General features: G+C 39.2%; 1 protein-coding gene across 2 annotated transcripts in view; it reads left to right on the plus strand.

The window, feature by feature from the left end:
• Positions 1-15,673, plus strand: part of kcnh6a (potassium voltage-gated channel, subfamily H (eag-related), member 6a) — a 47,894-nt gene that overhangs the window by 24,428 nt on the left and 7,793 nt on the right. For both annotated transcript variants that reach the window (XM_083566845.1, XM_083566844.1), the window contains exons 7-9: positions 11,786-12,211; positions 13,572-13,989; positions 15,189-15,388. In XM_083566845.1, the coding sequence (XP_083422971.1) occupies positions 11,786-12,211; positions 13,572-13,989; positions 15,189-15,388 (1,044 nt within the window). The remainder of the gene's footprint in view (positions 1-11,785; positions 12,212-13,571; positions 13,990-15,188; positions 15,389-15,673) is intronic.

The following is a 15,673-nucleotide window of genomic DNA, read 5'->3' on the forward strand; positions in this document are numbered from 1 at the left end:
GTGTGTGTGTGTGTGTGTGGTGACCGTTAACGGAAGCACATGTGCGTGTCATGTCAAGTCTTACCTTGTATACATGTGCTACAGTGGGCGGAGTTACTTTGACTTCTTTTGTTCTCTGTGATCACTTCGGTTTGACTTGTTGGAGAACACACACGTGTGTGTGTGTGTGTGCGTGTGTGTGTGTGAGAGAGAAAGAAACACAACGTAAGGCTGAACTGTGCTGCTCACAGAAACGCCACTATGAGCCTGAGGCACAAACTTCAACCTGTAAGTAGAAGTCATGCGACATTTCCACTGCTGCGTCTAAAACGTTTGTATGCATTGACTTTTCTCTTTGTCGTAAAATCAGCAGGGAAGCAGATGTTGATTGATGTGTAGAGATCACAGCTGAAGCCTGTAGTGAAGCAGGGATCACGCTGAGTCAGCGGTCTGTTGTGGAAAGAGGAAGCGGATATATTTTTCACGTTTTCCGAGGAAAGACTTCAGTGTAGAACGCGGCATTTGTTTACAGAATAATTTTTTTTTCATTTCGTTATTTTCTTGAAGTCTTGACAAAAATGTTCTTTTTTCATTTCTAAAAAAAATCCAAATAGAAATCAGTTTACGTAGTCAAAACATTCCTGTTTTTCTAAGAACAAGTAAATAGATAATTAACTGTACAGTTAATGTACATGTTTATTATTTTATTTAGCTCGTTTTTTTTTATAGTTTTTATGTTTATAGCACCAGCACACCATGAAAAATTACTTGTACATGCAATTTGGTAATGAAGATGATTCTGATTCTAAAAATATGCAAGGAATTAAAGACTTGGATGCGGAGCTGGAGATTATCATTATCAAACATCTACCCATCATGGAGGACATCTCTGTGAACTCCTCCTGAAAAATATAATAATGTAATATCGATATTGTCATCAACAAATGACATTACATGACATTTAGAAAAACTTCAACTTGGAGCAGCTTCATGTCTCTCATTAGAGGTCACTGAATTTAGTACACTATTGAACTCAATTGTACAACAAATTCGATTGTTCCCCATTGTAATATAAGTCAAGGTTAATTGTTGGCCCTTTGTAAAGAATTTACTCTTTTTGGACTTATAATGAATTATTGAAAATTATTTAAAACTTAATTAAAAACTGAATTCTAGGAGGCCATGCATTATAATATTTTTTCCGTTCTTATTTTCTCACATTAACAACTACATTTTCTCGTGATCTCAAACTAAAAGTCGTTTTTTCATTACCATGACTTTATTTTCTCTTTATCTTTACATAACAAACATTATTTCCTTGTAAAAGATGCAAATTTGTTTTGTGTATTTCGGCATAAGAGCAGGTTCTAAAAACAGGTGTGTTCAGTGTCCGTTTCTGATTCGACGGATCTCTTTGACCCCAGCAACACGTGACGTGACGGCTGAATTCTGATTGGATAGAAACTTTATCGCTAATTCAAGAGAAAAGCTATGAAATGAAGAGAATAGTGAATGAAAGAGACATGGAGAAATGTTTAGCCACTGATATGAACAGAAACCAATCATATAGTTTTTTATAATAATAATATATAATATATAAACATAATATATAGTTTTTTGTGAAGACAATTAGAGCTACGTTGTTGTTGTGCGCGCATCATTGTCTGTATATTTTCGTATAATTTCAAATCTTTCAAAAAGATTTATGCATCATAACAAACATATTTAGTAATTAAAAATCAGTCTTTAATAAGTTGTCATTTATTTTGATAGATTTGCAGTTTCATACATTTTCTTTTTTACTATCAGGTGGACTATTAAACAGTTACACAAACTTTAGCTTTAATTTTAATAGGACTTTACATTTAATTTTACTGTCAGGTGGTCAATAACATTAAAATCAGCTTTAAGTTCAATAGAACTTTGATGCAATAAAAAGTTTTTTATTAAAATATATTATCTCTCATGTTTTTTTTTTTTACAAAAAAATTATTTGTGATTCAACATTAATTAGCGGATCCCTGCAGTACCGCCACGGGCCACCGGTTGAAGACCTATGGAAAAGACTATTGGAATTAATTTAATACATAATTCATTGACAAAAGTATATTTAACTGTAAGTCAGTGATTCTGATAGAGTTTAGAGAAGTTTAGAGAAGGTCTTGCCCTTACAGCCTGCCACTGGAAACACCCCACAAGACCTGCGGATCAGAAGGATGGGGTTTTTAGTCCCTGACCTCCACCTGCTAAGATGCGATATGGGAAGGAAAGATTTTCACTGTGCAGTAATGTATATGTGACAACCGTCTTTTTGAAAATCTTAATCTAAATGGGTCACATTTCAAAACTCTCCGACCAAACGATCTCTTTTGTGTAGCAGGCTTCCTAATGTTCTACTACTTTTGAGTGTACGGTCAGAGATTATGATTCTTGACAGGCAGCTCATGACAACAGTCATGGAAAGTTATAGTAAAGAAAAGTTTTAGTATAAGTTATTGACAGTTCAACTCAGAATCCTGATGGACAGCGAGACTCTTATGCGCCCTCTAAATCATTGTGACTGTAAATAAGATACATAGTGAGTGTCGGAGGTGAAAAGTAACGAATTGCAATTACTCGTGTTACTGTAAGTATTCTTTTTGTGTACTTGTACTTTTCAAAGTTACTGTTTGTTGCTGTACTTAAGCAGCTTTTTCACATATCTGTACTTTACTGAAGTGTTTCCATTTGAAAAGACTTTTAATTTAACTTTACTACATTTCAAACATGCAGCGATCCACCAATCAGGATCGAGCGCTCGCTCTGTTTTAAACTTGTTTTGATTGGCGCTATACAGTTCATGTATACATACAGTTCAGCATCAGTTCAACAGCAAGAAGAATATTTAGAGAGGAATAAATGATGGACAAACTCCAGACTCGAACTCGACACAACACACGTGACCTCGTTTACACGGTTTTTTTCAAATAATTGAAAAGAAGGTTTTGGGCTAATGATCATTTGAATAAAAATCAATTAGTGTTTTAACTCATTAATATCATTCTATTAATAGATCAGTGTGCTGAGAGTCACATTTGAGTCTTTTTGCATAAATTAAGTTGATTAAGTAAAGAATCTTTTAAAAATTATAAACATTACAGCCGTAATAAATCATGAAACTTTGGATACTTAAATACATTTGAAGGCAAAATACTTTTGTACTTGTACTCGAGTGAAAAATTAAAGACACACTTTTACTTTTACTGAAGTCATAATTTACTGAGCGTATCTCTACTTTTACTCGACTACATGCTCTGTGTGCTTCTCAGGACTCTCTCTGGACTATGATGTTTGCGGATGATATTGTGATTTATGGTGAGAGTAGTGAGCAGGTTAAAAAGAGCCTGGAGAGGTGGAGGTACACACTGGAGAGAAGGGGAATGACAGTCAGTAGGAGTAAGACAGAGTACATGTGTGTGAATGAGAGGGAGGGCAGTGGAGGGGTGCGGTTGCAGGGAGAAGAGGTGGAGAAGGTGGAGGAGTTCAGGTACCTGGGGTCAACAGTGCAAAGTAATGGAGAGTGTGTTAGAGAAGTGAAGAAAAGAGTGCAGGCAGGGTGGAGTGGGTGGAGAAAAGTGAGAGCAGGAGTGATTTGTGATAGAAGAGTATTTGTGAGAGTGAAAGGGAAAGTTTATAGGACTGTGGTGAGACCTGAGATGTTGTATGGTTCAGAGACAGGGTATTGAGTAAAAGACAGGAGGTGGAGCTGGAGGTAGCAGAGCTGAAGATGTTAAGCTTTTTGTTGGAAGTGACGACGATGTACAGGATTAGAAATTAGTTTATTAGAGGGACAGCACATGTAGGACGTTTTGGAGACAAGATGAGGGAGGTGTGATTGAGATGGTTTGGACATGTGCAGAGTAGGGACATGGGGTATATCAGTAGGAGAATGCTGAGGATGGAGCTGCCAGGAAGGAGGAAAAGAGGAAGACCAAAGAGGAGGTTTATGGATGTGGTGAGGGAAGATGTGCAGGTGGTTGGTTTAAGAGGCAGATGTAGAGGAGAGGGGGGTGTGGAGATGGATGATCCACTGTGGCGACCCCTAACGGGAGCAGCCAAAAGAAGAAGAAGAACATAGTCTGTGTACTTCATCCAACACTCGACACAAGTCACAACTTATATTTTCTTTTTGTTATTCAACTTTAATTTCTGAAGGTGTTCCTTCAATTAAAAACGACTAGTTTGAGATTTACATTTCTTTGTTCTTTTTGAACTACAGTAGAATCCCAACCCCTCCCCCACTGTTAAAAAAGAAGTGTGTGAATGATGCTAGCGACACACACACACACACACACACACACACACAATCACGGTTCCAGAATAAACCAGGGTCTCCTGCTTGGTGTCTGGTAAGCTGGGTACAAATGGAATATTCCTATCACTTTGAGTGTTTGCATGGACATGTGTGTGTATATATATATATATAACCTCCATTTTTCTGGGAAGATGTATCACTTGATTTTGTGTAAGATTTGTGCTCATTCAGCCACAAGGCTGTTAGTAAAGTCAGGTACTGAAGTAAGTGAGGTGAGGAGGGCAGTGGTGCATCCAGCGTTCGTCTGAAAGGTGTTCAGTGCATGCTCAACTTCTTCCTTCTAGTTCACGTGAAGGGAAAATTTCATCCAAACACATTTGTGTGCCTTCAACTTTATGATAACGATTGTATTAAAAAAAATCAGTTGTCCCGATACTTTTTCTGTTCGAGGTAGACGAGGCGTGGATTCGTAAACAATTCAGAACATTCTGCAATGTCTAAATTTGGCCCCTGTTTAAAGTCAGATGAACGTATTTCCTGCCTGTTATTCTCAGCTATATTTTTAAGCTAAGTGTCAAACTGTTGTGTAGTTTTACAGCACAGACGTGTCATGGTGTCATGGTGATGGGTGTGTGTGTGTGTGTGTGTGTGTGTGTGTGTGTGTGTGTGTATTTGAGGGGGGAAAGCGAGGTGTCACAAGTGGCGAACATGTTGCGCAGTGCTGCCTTTCCTAGTCGCCGTGCTCGTATCGCTCGACGGCTTAAATGGTGCGGCGACCCGTCGCGTCGTCGCGGTGCCAAAGCCAGACGCTGTGTCTGAAATAACACTGATAAGAAGCGAGAAACAGCCGAGACCACATCTGTCAACGGCAAACGCATTGTGTTACGTTTTACACGCCGGTGAACTTTCAGGGACTTTGACTTTTCAATAAACACATTTATGCATGTAGATGTATATACAAAACATAATTCATGAATATTCAGGGTTAAGAGTCGAATCAACGAGGCTTTAATTTCAGTCTTATACATGAAATGAAGTGAAACACCGTTTCTCCAAGACCGAGGTGCTCCATAAAACAATCTACATCAAAGTGCACATGTGCAAACACAAAGAGACTATAAACACAATGACAGTGCAGAATTATAGCCGTAGATGTGCATTAGTGTGTTGGTGCTGTTCTTAAAAATCAAGGCGGTCATACAAAACTGTACAATTTGTTAAATTTGTTGTAGGGTATAATCTTATTTGGTAGGGCTGTGAAGATTTGTGATTATTCAGCACATTTAGAGGTCTAGCTCTAGTTTGAGGAGGGTTGAGGAGGTCAGGGTTCTGTGCAGGACACTCAGGTTCTTCTGGCTTTGTGCACAGGAGAATGGAACAGGTTTAAAATACAGCTTCCAGAGACGTTCTACACTAATTGTGTGCTTCCAATTTTGTAGCAACAGTTTGTAGAAGAACCACATACAGTGCTGTGAAAAAGAATTTGCCCCTTCGTGATTTAAAAGCAAAAGTTTCTGCGTATTTGTCGCATTTTCGTGGCAATTTTAATGTCACACGACGATAACCCGAGTAAATACAAAAATGCATTTTTCAAATGATGATCTCTACTATTAATAGATAAACGCTGTCCAAATCTGCCTGTCCCCATGTGAAAAAGTAATTACCCCCTAAACCTAATAACTGGCAGTGCCACCCTTGGTGGCAAAAACTGCAGTTGAGCGTTTGCAATAACTGGCACATCAAATCACTGTGGAAGAATTTCAGCCCACTCTTCTTTTTTTTTAATGCAAACACATTGGAGGGTTTTCGAGCATGAACGGCCTGTTTAAGGTCACGCCACAGCATCTCAATCAGATTTATTTTCAGACTCTGACTAGGCCACTCCAAAACTTTAGATATTATCTAGAAAAACTAGCCCATTTTTACTGCTTCTAACACATCAACTTTAAGGACAAAATGTTTACTTGCTGCCTAATAAATCCCACCCGCTAACAGGTGCCATGATGAAGAGATCATCAGTTTTCTTCACTTCACCAGTTATCATGTTATAATGTCATAATGTTAGAATGTCTGGTCAGTGTAGGGTACGTGAGATAATTAGTTTCTCATCTGTTCTTCTATTTCTGTATATTATTCTGTTCAATATAAAAAATGCGAGTGACAAATCTACAAAAATAAATCCTCAATACATCTTCACAGCACTGTGAGGAAGAGTAAGGAGGAAATATTCACATACTTCTGGCCATCTAGTTTTAAATATCCGCAAAGTATTTTATAAAGTATTTTATTATCAGCATCAAGAAGGACAAGACCAGGTCAGTGGAGGCACCTGTGTTGTGTTGATGTTGCTGTTGATGTTTTCGATTCTGCTGATGATCTACTTGTTCCTGTTTTCAAATCAGGTCCGGGGAAGTAGTTTTGGTGAAACAACGAGGATGTTTTAGTCCCAACCACTGACAAAGCAGCCGTTGTTATTAACGGCTGCTTGCGTTAATAATAAACATGCACTCGATGTTATGCAAGCAGCATGTAAAACCGTGTCTCATTTGCCTCCAGAGAGGGTGTATTTTCACCCTCACCTTTATTTAAATACAGATAAGCTTTGCAGAATTCTACACACACACGTTCGGTCTAATGATTTTCTAACCTACTCAAAAATCTCTTGCCACTTCAGCGAGGTATGTGTTCAGAGAGACGCTCAGGATCACAAACAGCCCGATTTTCTGCCTCTCGAGTGACACCGAAGCCGAACAGTGTCCTCCTCCTCTTTACTATTTGGTACTGATAATAATGTAGATTACCCAATATTAGCAAAGAGAAAGTCCTCTTTGGATAGCTAATGACCTTCAAAGTAATGATTCCAAGCCATCAAGACATGTGCTAGCTCCAGTTGGATCCTATTTTATGAAGATTTCAGACAGTGGACTTTAAGTACAAACAGTCTCTTAATCAGGACTCAAAAAAGAACCTGTTTCTCCACCATTTAACATTTTAGGGCTTGGGCACAGAGGTGTTTTGGTGTTGTAGCTCTAATGATCTCAAAGTTCAAACTCATTTATGAGTGGGGGAGTGGTAGCTCAGTGGGTAAGGCGCTTGGTTACTGATCCGGAGGTTCAAGCCCCGGTATCACCAAGCTGCCACTTTTGGGCCTCATTAAGACACACTCCTGTGCTTACGATATTTCTCGTGCTCCGGTGTAATATTTTAATGGTTTAGAATCACACTCCTGGCGTCACCCAGATGAGCACAGGATCAACTTTTGAGTCTGGATCCTCTCAAAGTTTCTTCCTCACACCATCTGAGGGAGTTTTTTCCTTGTCACAGTCACCCCGAGGTTTGCTAATCTGGGAAAAAATACTTAGCAATTTAAACGGAAGTGAAGTTTGTTCTGTAACGTTTCCATTAAACGTTTCCGTAAAGCTGCTTGGAGACAATGGCCACAAAGGCTCCTTGTTGGTCTCTTGCATTTTTACTTCTCTCTCTTGTTTTCTGTTAAGGCGAATTCATTTAAACGGCGCTAATTTGATCAACGCACGATTCATGCTGTGCGCATTCGTGTTCAACATTTTTTTTAAATTAGAAATATAAATATATAAGAGGCGAAATTAAAACCTTCAACGCAACACGCATTCATTCACGTCATTTCTTTATTTGGATATAAAAGAATAAACAATAAACTTTACCGAAAAATCTTTTTCAATTAAACATTTGTTTTACAGATGCTCCAAGTCTCAAATTAAGCACCAAAATCCACCATGATGCACACATCCGCCAATTAAAACCGTCCGTGTGGAAACATAGCAAAAGTTCCGTTTGGTGTCCTAACGATTTCCGTAATTTAAAACACCAAATTTACAAATTTTCAAAACATTTGCAAGAATATTTTGGCTTCATGCTGAGGATGGTGTCACTAATAATAAACATACATTTGCATAAAGCATCTATATTTGTCTATGCTCATGTTGATTAGAGTATTAAAAACTCTCAAATGATCTGTCCTACTGCCCCAGGGGTCACCCTGTAAAACCTCCACCCACGTTCATCAGAAGTTGTTCTCGCAGCTTTGTGACCTCAGAGCGATTCCTCGGTGATGCACTTTTAGGATTTATTTCCATTTGTCCCGCTACACCAAAGTTTTTGTGACGTCCCCAAATCGATTTGTGGTTTCCATAGGAACCGGTTGTTGCCATGGGACCTGCCTGATCCCTGTTTGCTAATGGAACATTAGAGCAGCATGCTGTCTATGTGAATCTTGACTGGAACATGTTTTGATACGTGGTTTATAAAAAACGAAGGAACGAGCAGCTGCTCGGGGGTTCGTCCTCATCGTCTCAGGTGTCTGGGTAGAAGGAATGAGTCTACACACCGAGCTCCATCTCACAAATCCTCTCCTCTCTCATCACGTCCATTAATCTCCCTCTGTCATCATGTCTCTGTTTCTTTTTCTCCCTCTTACACTGTGTCTTTCTGTCTGTATCTCTTTCTTTTTCCCACTCTGTGTACCTCTATGCTTTTTTCCTTCCCTTTCTATCTATTGCTTTTTGTCTCCTTGTCTTTCCCTTTCTCTCTCTCTCTTGGAGTGTCCCTGTTTTTCTCTATCATTCTTTAGCGCTCTGTATTTTTCTCTCTTTAAATTTATTTTTATCTTTCTCCATCTTTGTCTTCCCAATGATCTGTCTATCTCTCTATTTTGATCTGTTGTCTCTCAATATTTATGCTTCTTTGTTTGTCCTGTCTTTCTTATTTCTGGTCTTATTTTCTTTCTCCATTTCTCTTCCTGTCTTTTTGCCTCCCCTCAATCTTTTTCCTTACCTTTCTATCTGGAGCTGTTGCTCTCTTGGCCTGTCTTTGTTTCTCTCTATTACTCTTTCTCTCTCTATCGATCTTTCTCTCACACATAGGGAAATACGGAGAGAATAGTTTTTCCTGTTTCTTTCTCTGTATTTTTCTATTTGCATGTCTCCATTTCAGTCTTTCTTCCAGTATTTCTGCACACCCCCCCCCCCTCTCCTCAATGATCTGTCTATCTCTTAGTATTCTTTCAGCTCCTCATTGTCTCTCCATGTTTATGCATTTTTTTTCCTGTCTTTTATTCTTTTTTTTCTGTATTTTTTCCTGTCTTTCTCTTTCAATCTTTTTCCTTTTCTTTCTACCTGTTGCTTGTCTCTCTGTCTTTTTCTTTCGCTTTCTGTTTGCCCATCTCTTTTTCTCCTTATCACTTTTTATCAAAATTTTGTCTTTTTTTCTTTGCCCAACTCTATGTCTCTCCAAAGATCTGTCTATCTCTCTGTTTTTCTGTCTTTCTTTCTTTTTTTTCTGTCTTTCCCTGTCTTCTTTGTCTTTTTCTTCTATAGTGTGTTTATACATTTTTATTATTTTCTGTCTCTCTTCCTGTCTCTCTCTCTCTGTCTCTCTCTCTGTCTCTCTCTCTCTCTCTCTCTCTCTCTCTCTCTCTCTCTATATATATATATATATTCTTCTCAATGTCCTCATCTCTCTATTTTCATGCACCGTTGTTGTTCCTGCTTCTCTCATTCTCAATTTTTCTTTTTTTCCCTCATGCACTCTTTCTCTCATTGCTCCTCTCTCTTTTCCTTGTTCTGTGTTTCTTTGTCTTTGTCTGTTCCTTGTCTTTCTGTCTTCATTATGTCTTTCTTTCTCTTTCTTTTTTTATGTGTTCATGCATTTTTATTCTTTTTCTATATCTAGTCCTGTCTCTTACTCTCACTACCTCTCCCTGTATATGTGTGTGTATATATATATATATATATATATATATATATATATATATATATATATATATATATATATATATATATATATATATATATATATATATCCGCACTCTATGTGTAGAATAATGGAAACCTGTTATCATGGGATTGTAGATGTGATTTGAGATACGGATCCTTAAACTGCTACATGCCTTGCCATTTCATTTTAATATGTAAATTAAAAAGTCAAAATGTGTGTGTTTGTGTGTTGTTGCTTAGCGTCCTTGTTGAAACGCAAACTCTTTCCCCAGTATGAGTTTTGGACAAGCTTTTCATCACAGATGTTTCTCTGTTTGGCTGCATTAATCTGTCTCCTGCTCCAAAGTGCACATCACATGATGCTTCCACCACCATGTTTCACTGTAGTAACTGGTATTATCCAGGTGACTTGCTGTTTATAGAGTGCTGCAGACATGCAGGTTCTTTCGTATCTGCACAGGACCTTCAGAGCACTTTGGGGGTCATTTGGGATTTTTCTAACAGAACGAGATACTTTTTTCCAAGATGGCCGGTTTAGGAGTTCAACTCATGGGAGATTCAAGGTTCTAGCTTTGCTCATTCTGAGATTATTGAGACCAGTAACCATGGAAAGCTTTAGAAATTGTTTTGCTTTGATCTAAGGCTTTCCAAGATCCTCAATCTGATCATAATTATATATCGCTATCCCATCATGTGTGTTTATCTCCCTCTGTCTCACTTTCTTTTTCTGTATTCAATATGTCTTTCATATTTATATTTATTTCATATTTGTCATATTGCTCTCATTGGATTTTTCACTTTTTTCTTTTCTCTCTCTCTCTCTCTCTCTCTCTCTCTCTCTCTCTCTCTCTCTCTCTCTCTCTCTCGCTCTCTCTCTCTTGCGCTCTCTCTCTCTCTCTCTCTCTCTCTCTCTCTCTCTCTCTCTCTCTCTCTCTCTCTCTCTCTCTCTCTCTCTTTCTCTCTCTCTCTCTCTCTCTCTCTCTCACTCACTTTTCTATCTCTTGCTTATTGTCTCTCTGTATATCTTCCTCTATTGACCTGTGTCTATTTCTTTTTATTACTTGTAAGCTCTTTCTTTCTTTCTTTCTTTCTTTCTTTCTTTCTTTCTTTCTTTCTTTCTTTCTTTCTTTCTTTCTTTCTTTCTTTCTTTCTTTCTTTCTTTCTTTCTTTCTATTTTTTAAGCTTTGTTCATTTTCAAATGATTGAGATCACAGAGATCCACAACCGTTTCCTTGGGCTTTTTTTTCTTTCTTTCTAACAGGAAACAGCTTTTTAAAGTTGCATAAAAACTGAATTTGGCTGAATGAATTTAAATTTTTTGTAAAAACCTCCAAGAAAATGTTTGTGATAATAGGGGGATTAAAAATTGATGAGTAAAACTGTCAATGTAAAATAATACTGAACCTTGTTACAAAAATAACAAATAAAAAAACAGTTCTGAATCATGAAAATGTGCTAAATGGAATAAATATGGATATATGAATTAATGACTATAATTATATTGTTAATATTTTATAAATAATAAATATAATATAAAGCTCTCCGCTTGCAGTCTCAAGTCGTAAAAACAAACAGCACGTGGTGTCAGTGAACCCCCCCCCCCCCCCCCCTAGAGGCCGCTCTTGTAATGACAGAAGACTAATAGCCTATAATTCCAGCAATCAAATATGGGTGCCGATTTATTAGCAAAACCTATTCATTGGTCAACCTTTAGGTATTATAAAGAAGTTCTCCACTGAATATGTGATGTGTGTTTTAGGTGTTGTCTCTGGGAGCAGATGTTTTGCCCGAGTACAAGCTGCAGGCGCCGCGCATCCACAAGTGGACCATTCTGCACTACAGCCCGTTCAAGGCCGTATGGGACTGGCTGATCTTGCTGCTCGTGCTGTATACCGCCGTGTTCACGCCGTACAGCGCTGCTTTCCTGCTCAGCGAGCACCAGGACGAAGGCCGCACTGACTGCGGCTACACCTGCAACCCGCTCAATGTGGTGGACCTTGTGGTGGACGTAATGTTCATAATCGACATCGTCATCAACTTTAGGACGACCTACGTGAACCGCAACGATGAGGTGGTGAGCCACCCGGGCCTCATCGCTCAGCACTACTTCAAGGGCTGGTTCCTCATCGACATTGTGGCCGCTATCCCTTTTGACCTGCTCATCTTCAGATCGGGCCCTGACGAGGTGAGAGGAACCGGATGAGAATGAGAATGTGGGAAAAGATAAAAGTGAAGATTTGGTGAAAGGATTCGTGTGTGAAAGATGAAAATTGAATGGCTAGTTTTGGTTATTCTCCTGAAACAACTGTTTCACAAAATCGTGTGAATTGGGTGAATTTTGTGGACAGGGCCATGTTTACAACTATTATAACATCACCTCTTTTGTCTGTATACATGTGGAAACTGAGGGTCTCCTCGGTTACTGAAGTTTTGGGAGAGGAATGTTGTCCCATATATGCCTAATATAGGATTCTAGCTGCTCAACAGTTCTTGTCCTTTGTTGTATTATTCATATCATTATGCTCCAAATGTTTTCAAATGACGGATTGTTTTACTATGAAGTCATGCTATTGTGATAGATGCAGTAGGCAGTTAGCATTGTCTTGCTCAAAAATGCAAAGCTTTTTTTTTAAGGAAGCATGTGTTGCTCTTAAACCTGTATATACCATTCAGCATTGATGGAGCCTTTCCAAATGTGCAAGCTGCCCATTCCACAGGCACTAATGGTACACAGGTACACTCCCATGCCATCAGAGATGCAGCTTTTTGAACTGAGCTCCAGTAACAAGTCAGATAGTCCCTCCCCTCTTTAGTCCAGAGGACGTTGTGTCCAAAATTTAAATTTGATCACAGAACAGTTTTCCACTTTGCCTCAGTACATTTTAAAAGAGCTTTTGCCCAGAGAGGATGGTGGTGTTTCTGGATCATGTTCACGCATGCCTTCTGCTTTGCCAACTGTATTCACAGACAGTAATTTCTGGAGGTGTTACTGAGCCCATGCTGTGATTTCTATTACAGAAACATGACTGTTTTAAATGCAGTGCTGCTCGAGGGCCCAAAGATCACGGCCATACCATATTGGTTTTCACCCTCGTCCCTTGTACATGAAATGATGAGATATTTAACTGTTTTGCAATTTTATGTTGAACATTGTTCTGAAATTGTTTCACAATTTTATAGACATATTGGTGAAGCTCTGCCCATCTTTACTTCTACTATTTATACCAAATCATCTTACTGACCTGCTGTCATTTAACCTCATTAGTTGCAAAATATTTCTCAACTGTTTAATTTCAATAAGACTTTTTCCATACTTTTGTTGCCCCGTCCCAATTTTTTTTGAGGCGTGTTGCAGCCATCAAATTCAAAATGACTTCAAACCTTTAATATCCTTTCTATGTTCTATTGTGAATAAAATATGGGTTACGAATTTGCAAATCATTCATTTTATTTTATATATTACACCGTGTCCCAACTCTTTTAGGAATTAGTGTTGTATTATTATTTGCCCTTTCTAATACCCCTGCTTGAAATTTCTCCCCCAGCCCCAGACCACGACTCTGATCGGCTTGTTGAAGACGGCGAGGCTGCTGCGCTTGGTTCGCGTAGCCCGGAAACTGGACCGCTACTCGGAATATGGCGCCGCCGTCCTCTTCCTGCTCATGTGCACTTTCGCTCTCATCGCCCACTGGCTGGCCTGCATCTGGTACGCCATCGGGAACGTGGAGCGCACGGGCTCGAAGCGTGGAGAGGCCCTGAGGATCGGCTGGCTCGACAACCTCGCCGAGCAGATCGGCAAACACTACAACGATAGCGACACTTTATCCGGACCCAGCATCAAGGACAAGTACGTCACCGCTCTGTATTTCACCTTCAGCAGCCTGACCAGCGTCGGCTTCGGCAACGTCTCCCCGAACACCAACCCGGAGAAGATCTTCTCCATCTGCGTCATGCTCATCGGCTGTGAGTAGACCATCAACTGATCTCATTACAAACTTATTCTGAGTTTAATGGGAAATTATTAGCAATGGACTGGTGTGAGGACATGGAGTTATTATCACAGCCTGAAATTTCCCATAACAGCATGTCCTACTGTACATCCCTCATTAATACCCCAGGAACCTACATTTAACGTTCTAGAACAGCCATGACACCAAAATGTCTTGTCATGCTCCTCATCAAAACTCCTTCCAAATAACTTAAATAAACTGTTGGTGCTTGTGCAGATTGAACATCCAATTCCACACTTCATTTGCTGTTATAATAAGCTCCAATCTTCTGAGAAGATGTTCCATTAGATTTTGTGGATTTGTGCTCATTCAGCTACAAGGATGTCAGTGAAGTCTGGTACTGATGTAGGTGAGGTGAGGAGGTCTGGAGAGCATTTAGTGTTCACATTCATCACGTTCAATAGGGTTGAGGGTCAGAGCTTTATAGCAGAAGATCTTGTATTCCAACCCATGGAAAGCATATCTTCAGAGCTGGTTTTGTGCACAGGGCTTTCGTCATGCTGGAACAGGCTCGGGTTTGTCCCTAATGAGTGATCCAGTGGCGAATGTGGCAAGGAAGCACTCCCTGAAATGTTATGAGGAAGAAACTTGAGGAAGAGGAACCAGACTCAAACAGGGATCCATCCTCATCTTCATCATCAAATGTCCATTTATTACAGTTCCATCAATGTTGAGGTGCCTGAAGGCAACCTGTTAGTCCTGAGCCATTGTAGTAGTCTGTTGATATAATTTCAGTCCAAATCCATCAGCAAAGTTCTTGACTTGCACAGAAACTTCAAGGATCTTTATTATTATTATTATTGTTATTTTTTTTTGTTTTTTTTTTGTTTTAATACGATTAATAATAAACCTCAATAAATGTTATGCTACTTCGTTTTTTTGTAGATTGTGCAGGTTGAATGTTGTGGAATGCTGTGGCTTGGAGAGTCGGGTGTCCCAATACCTTTGACATTTTGGAACGTCTATGTCTTTTTATTTTATATTAATGATCATATGTTTGCACTTGTTGAAGTTTTTACTTATTTATTATTCATTTCCTCATGTATATGATTCAACTCTATCACCAGTGTGAACCTTGAAGGTCTTGAAGTCTTACTTTCTTTCTATCTCTCTTTTTTTCATTTCTCTCTCACTCTCTCTTCCCCGCCGAAGCTCTGATGTACGCCAGTATCTTCGGAAACGTGTCGGCCATAATTCAGCGTCTGTACTCAGGGACGGCACGTTACCACACGCAGATGCTGAGAGTCAAGGAGTTCATCCGCTTCCACCAGATTCCTGGAGGCCTGAGGCAGAGGCTGGAGGAGTATTTTCAACACGCCTGGTCCTACACCAACGGCATCGACATGAACGCGGTGAGGAGATCCATCCGGAGATCACACCATCACACTCGTCCATCTCTCACTCATCATCTGTTCATTTCAAAGATACTATTCTTCCTCAATTTCTTTCTTTCTTTCTTTCTTTCTTTCTTTCTTTCTTTCTTTCTTTCTTTCTTTCTTTCTTTCTTTCTTTCTTTCTTTCCTTCCTTCCTTCCTTCCTTCCTTTCTTTCTTTCTTTCTTTCTTTCTTTCTTTCTTTCTTTCTTTCTTTCTTTCCTGCTTCCTTCATTTCTTTCTTTCCTGCTTCCTTTATTTCTTT

Source organism: Silurus aristotelis, assembly GCF_946808225.1.
Source record: "Silurus aristotelis genome assembly, chromosome: 17".
Classification (NCBI taxonomy): domain Eukaryota; kingdom Metazoa; phylum Chordata; class Actinopteri; order Siluriformes; family Siluridae; genus Silurus; species Silurus aristotelis.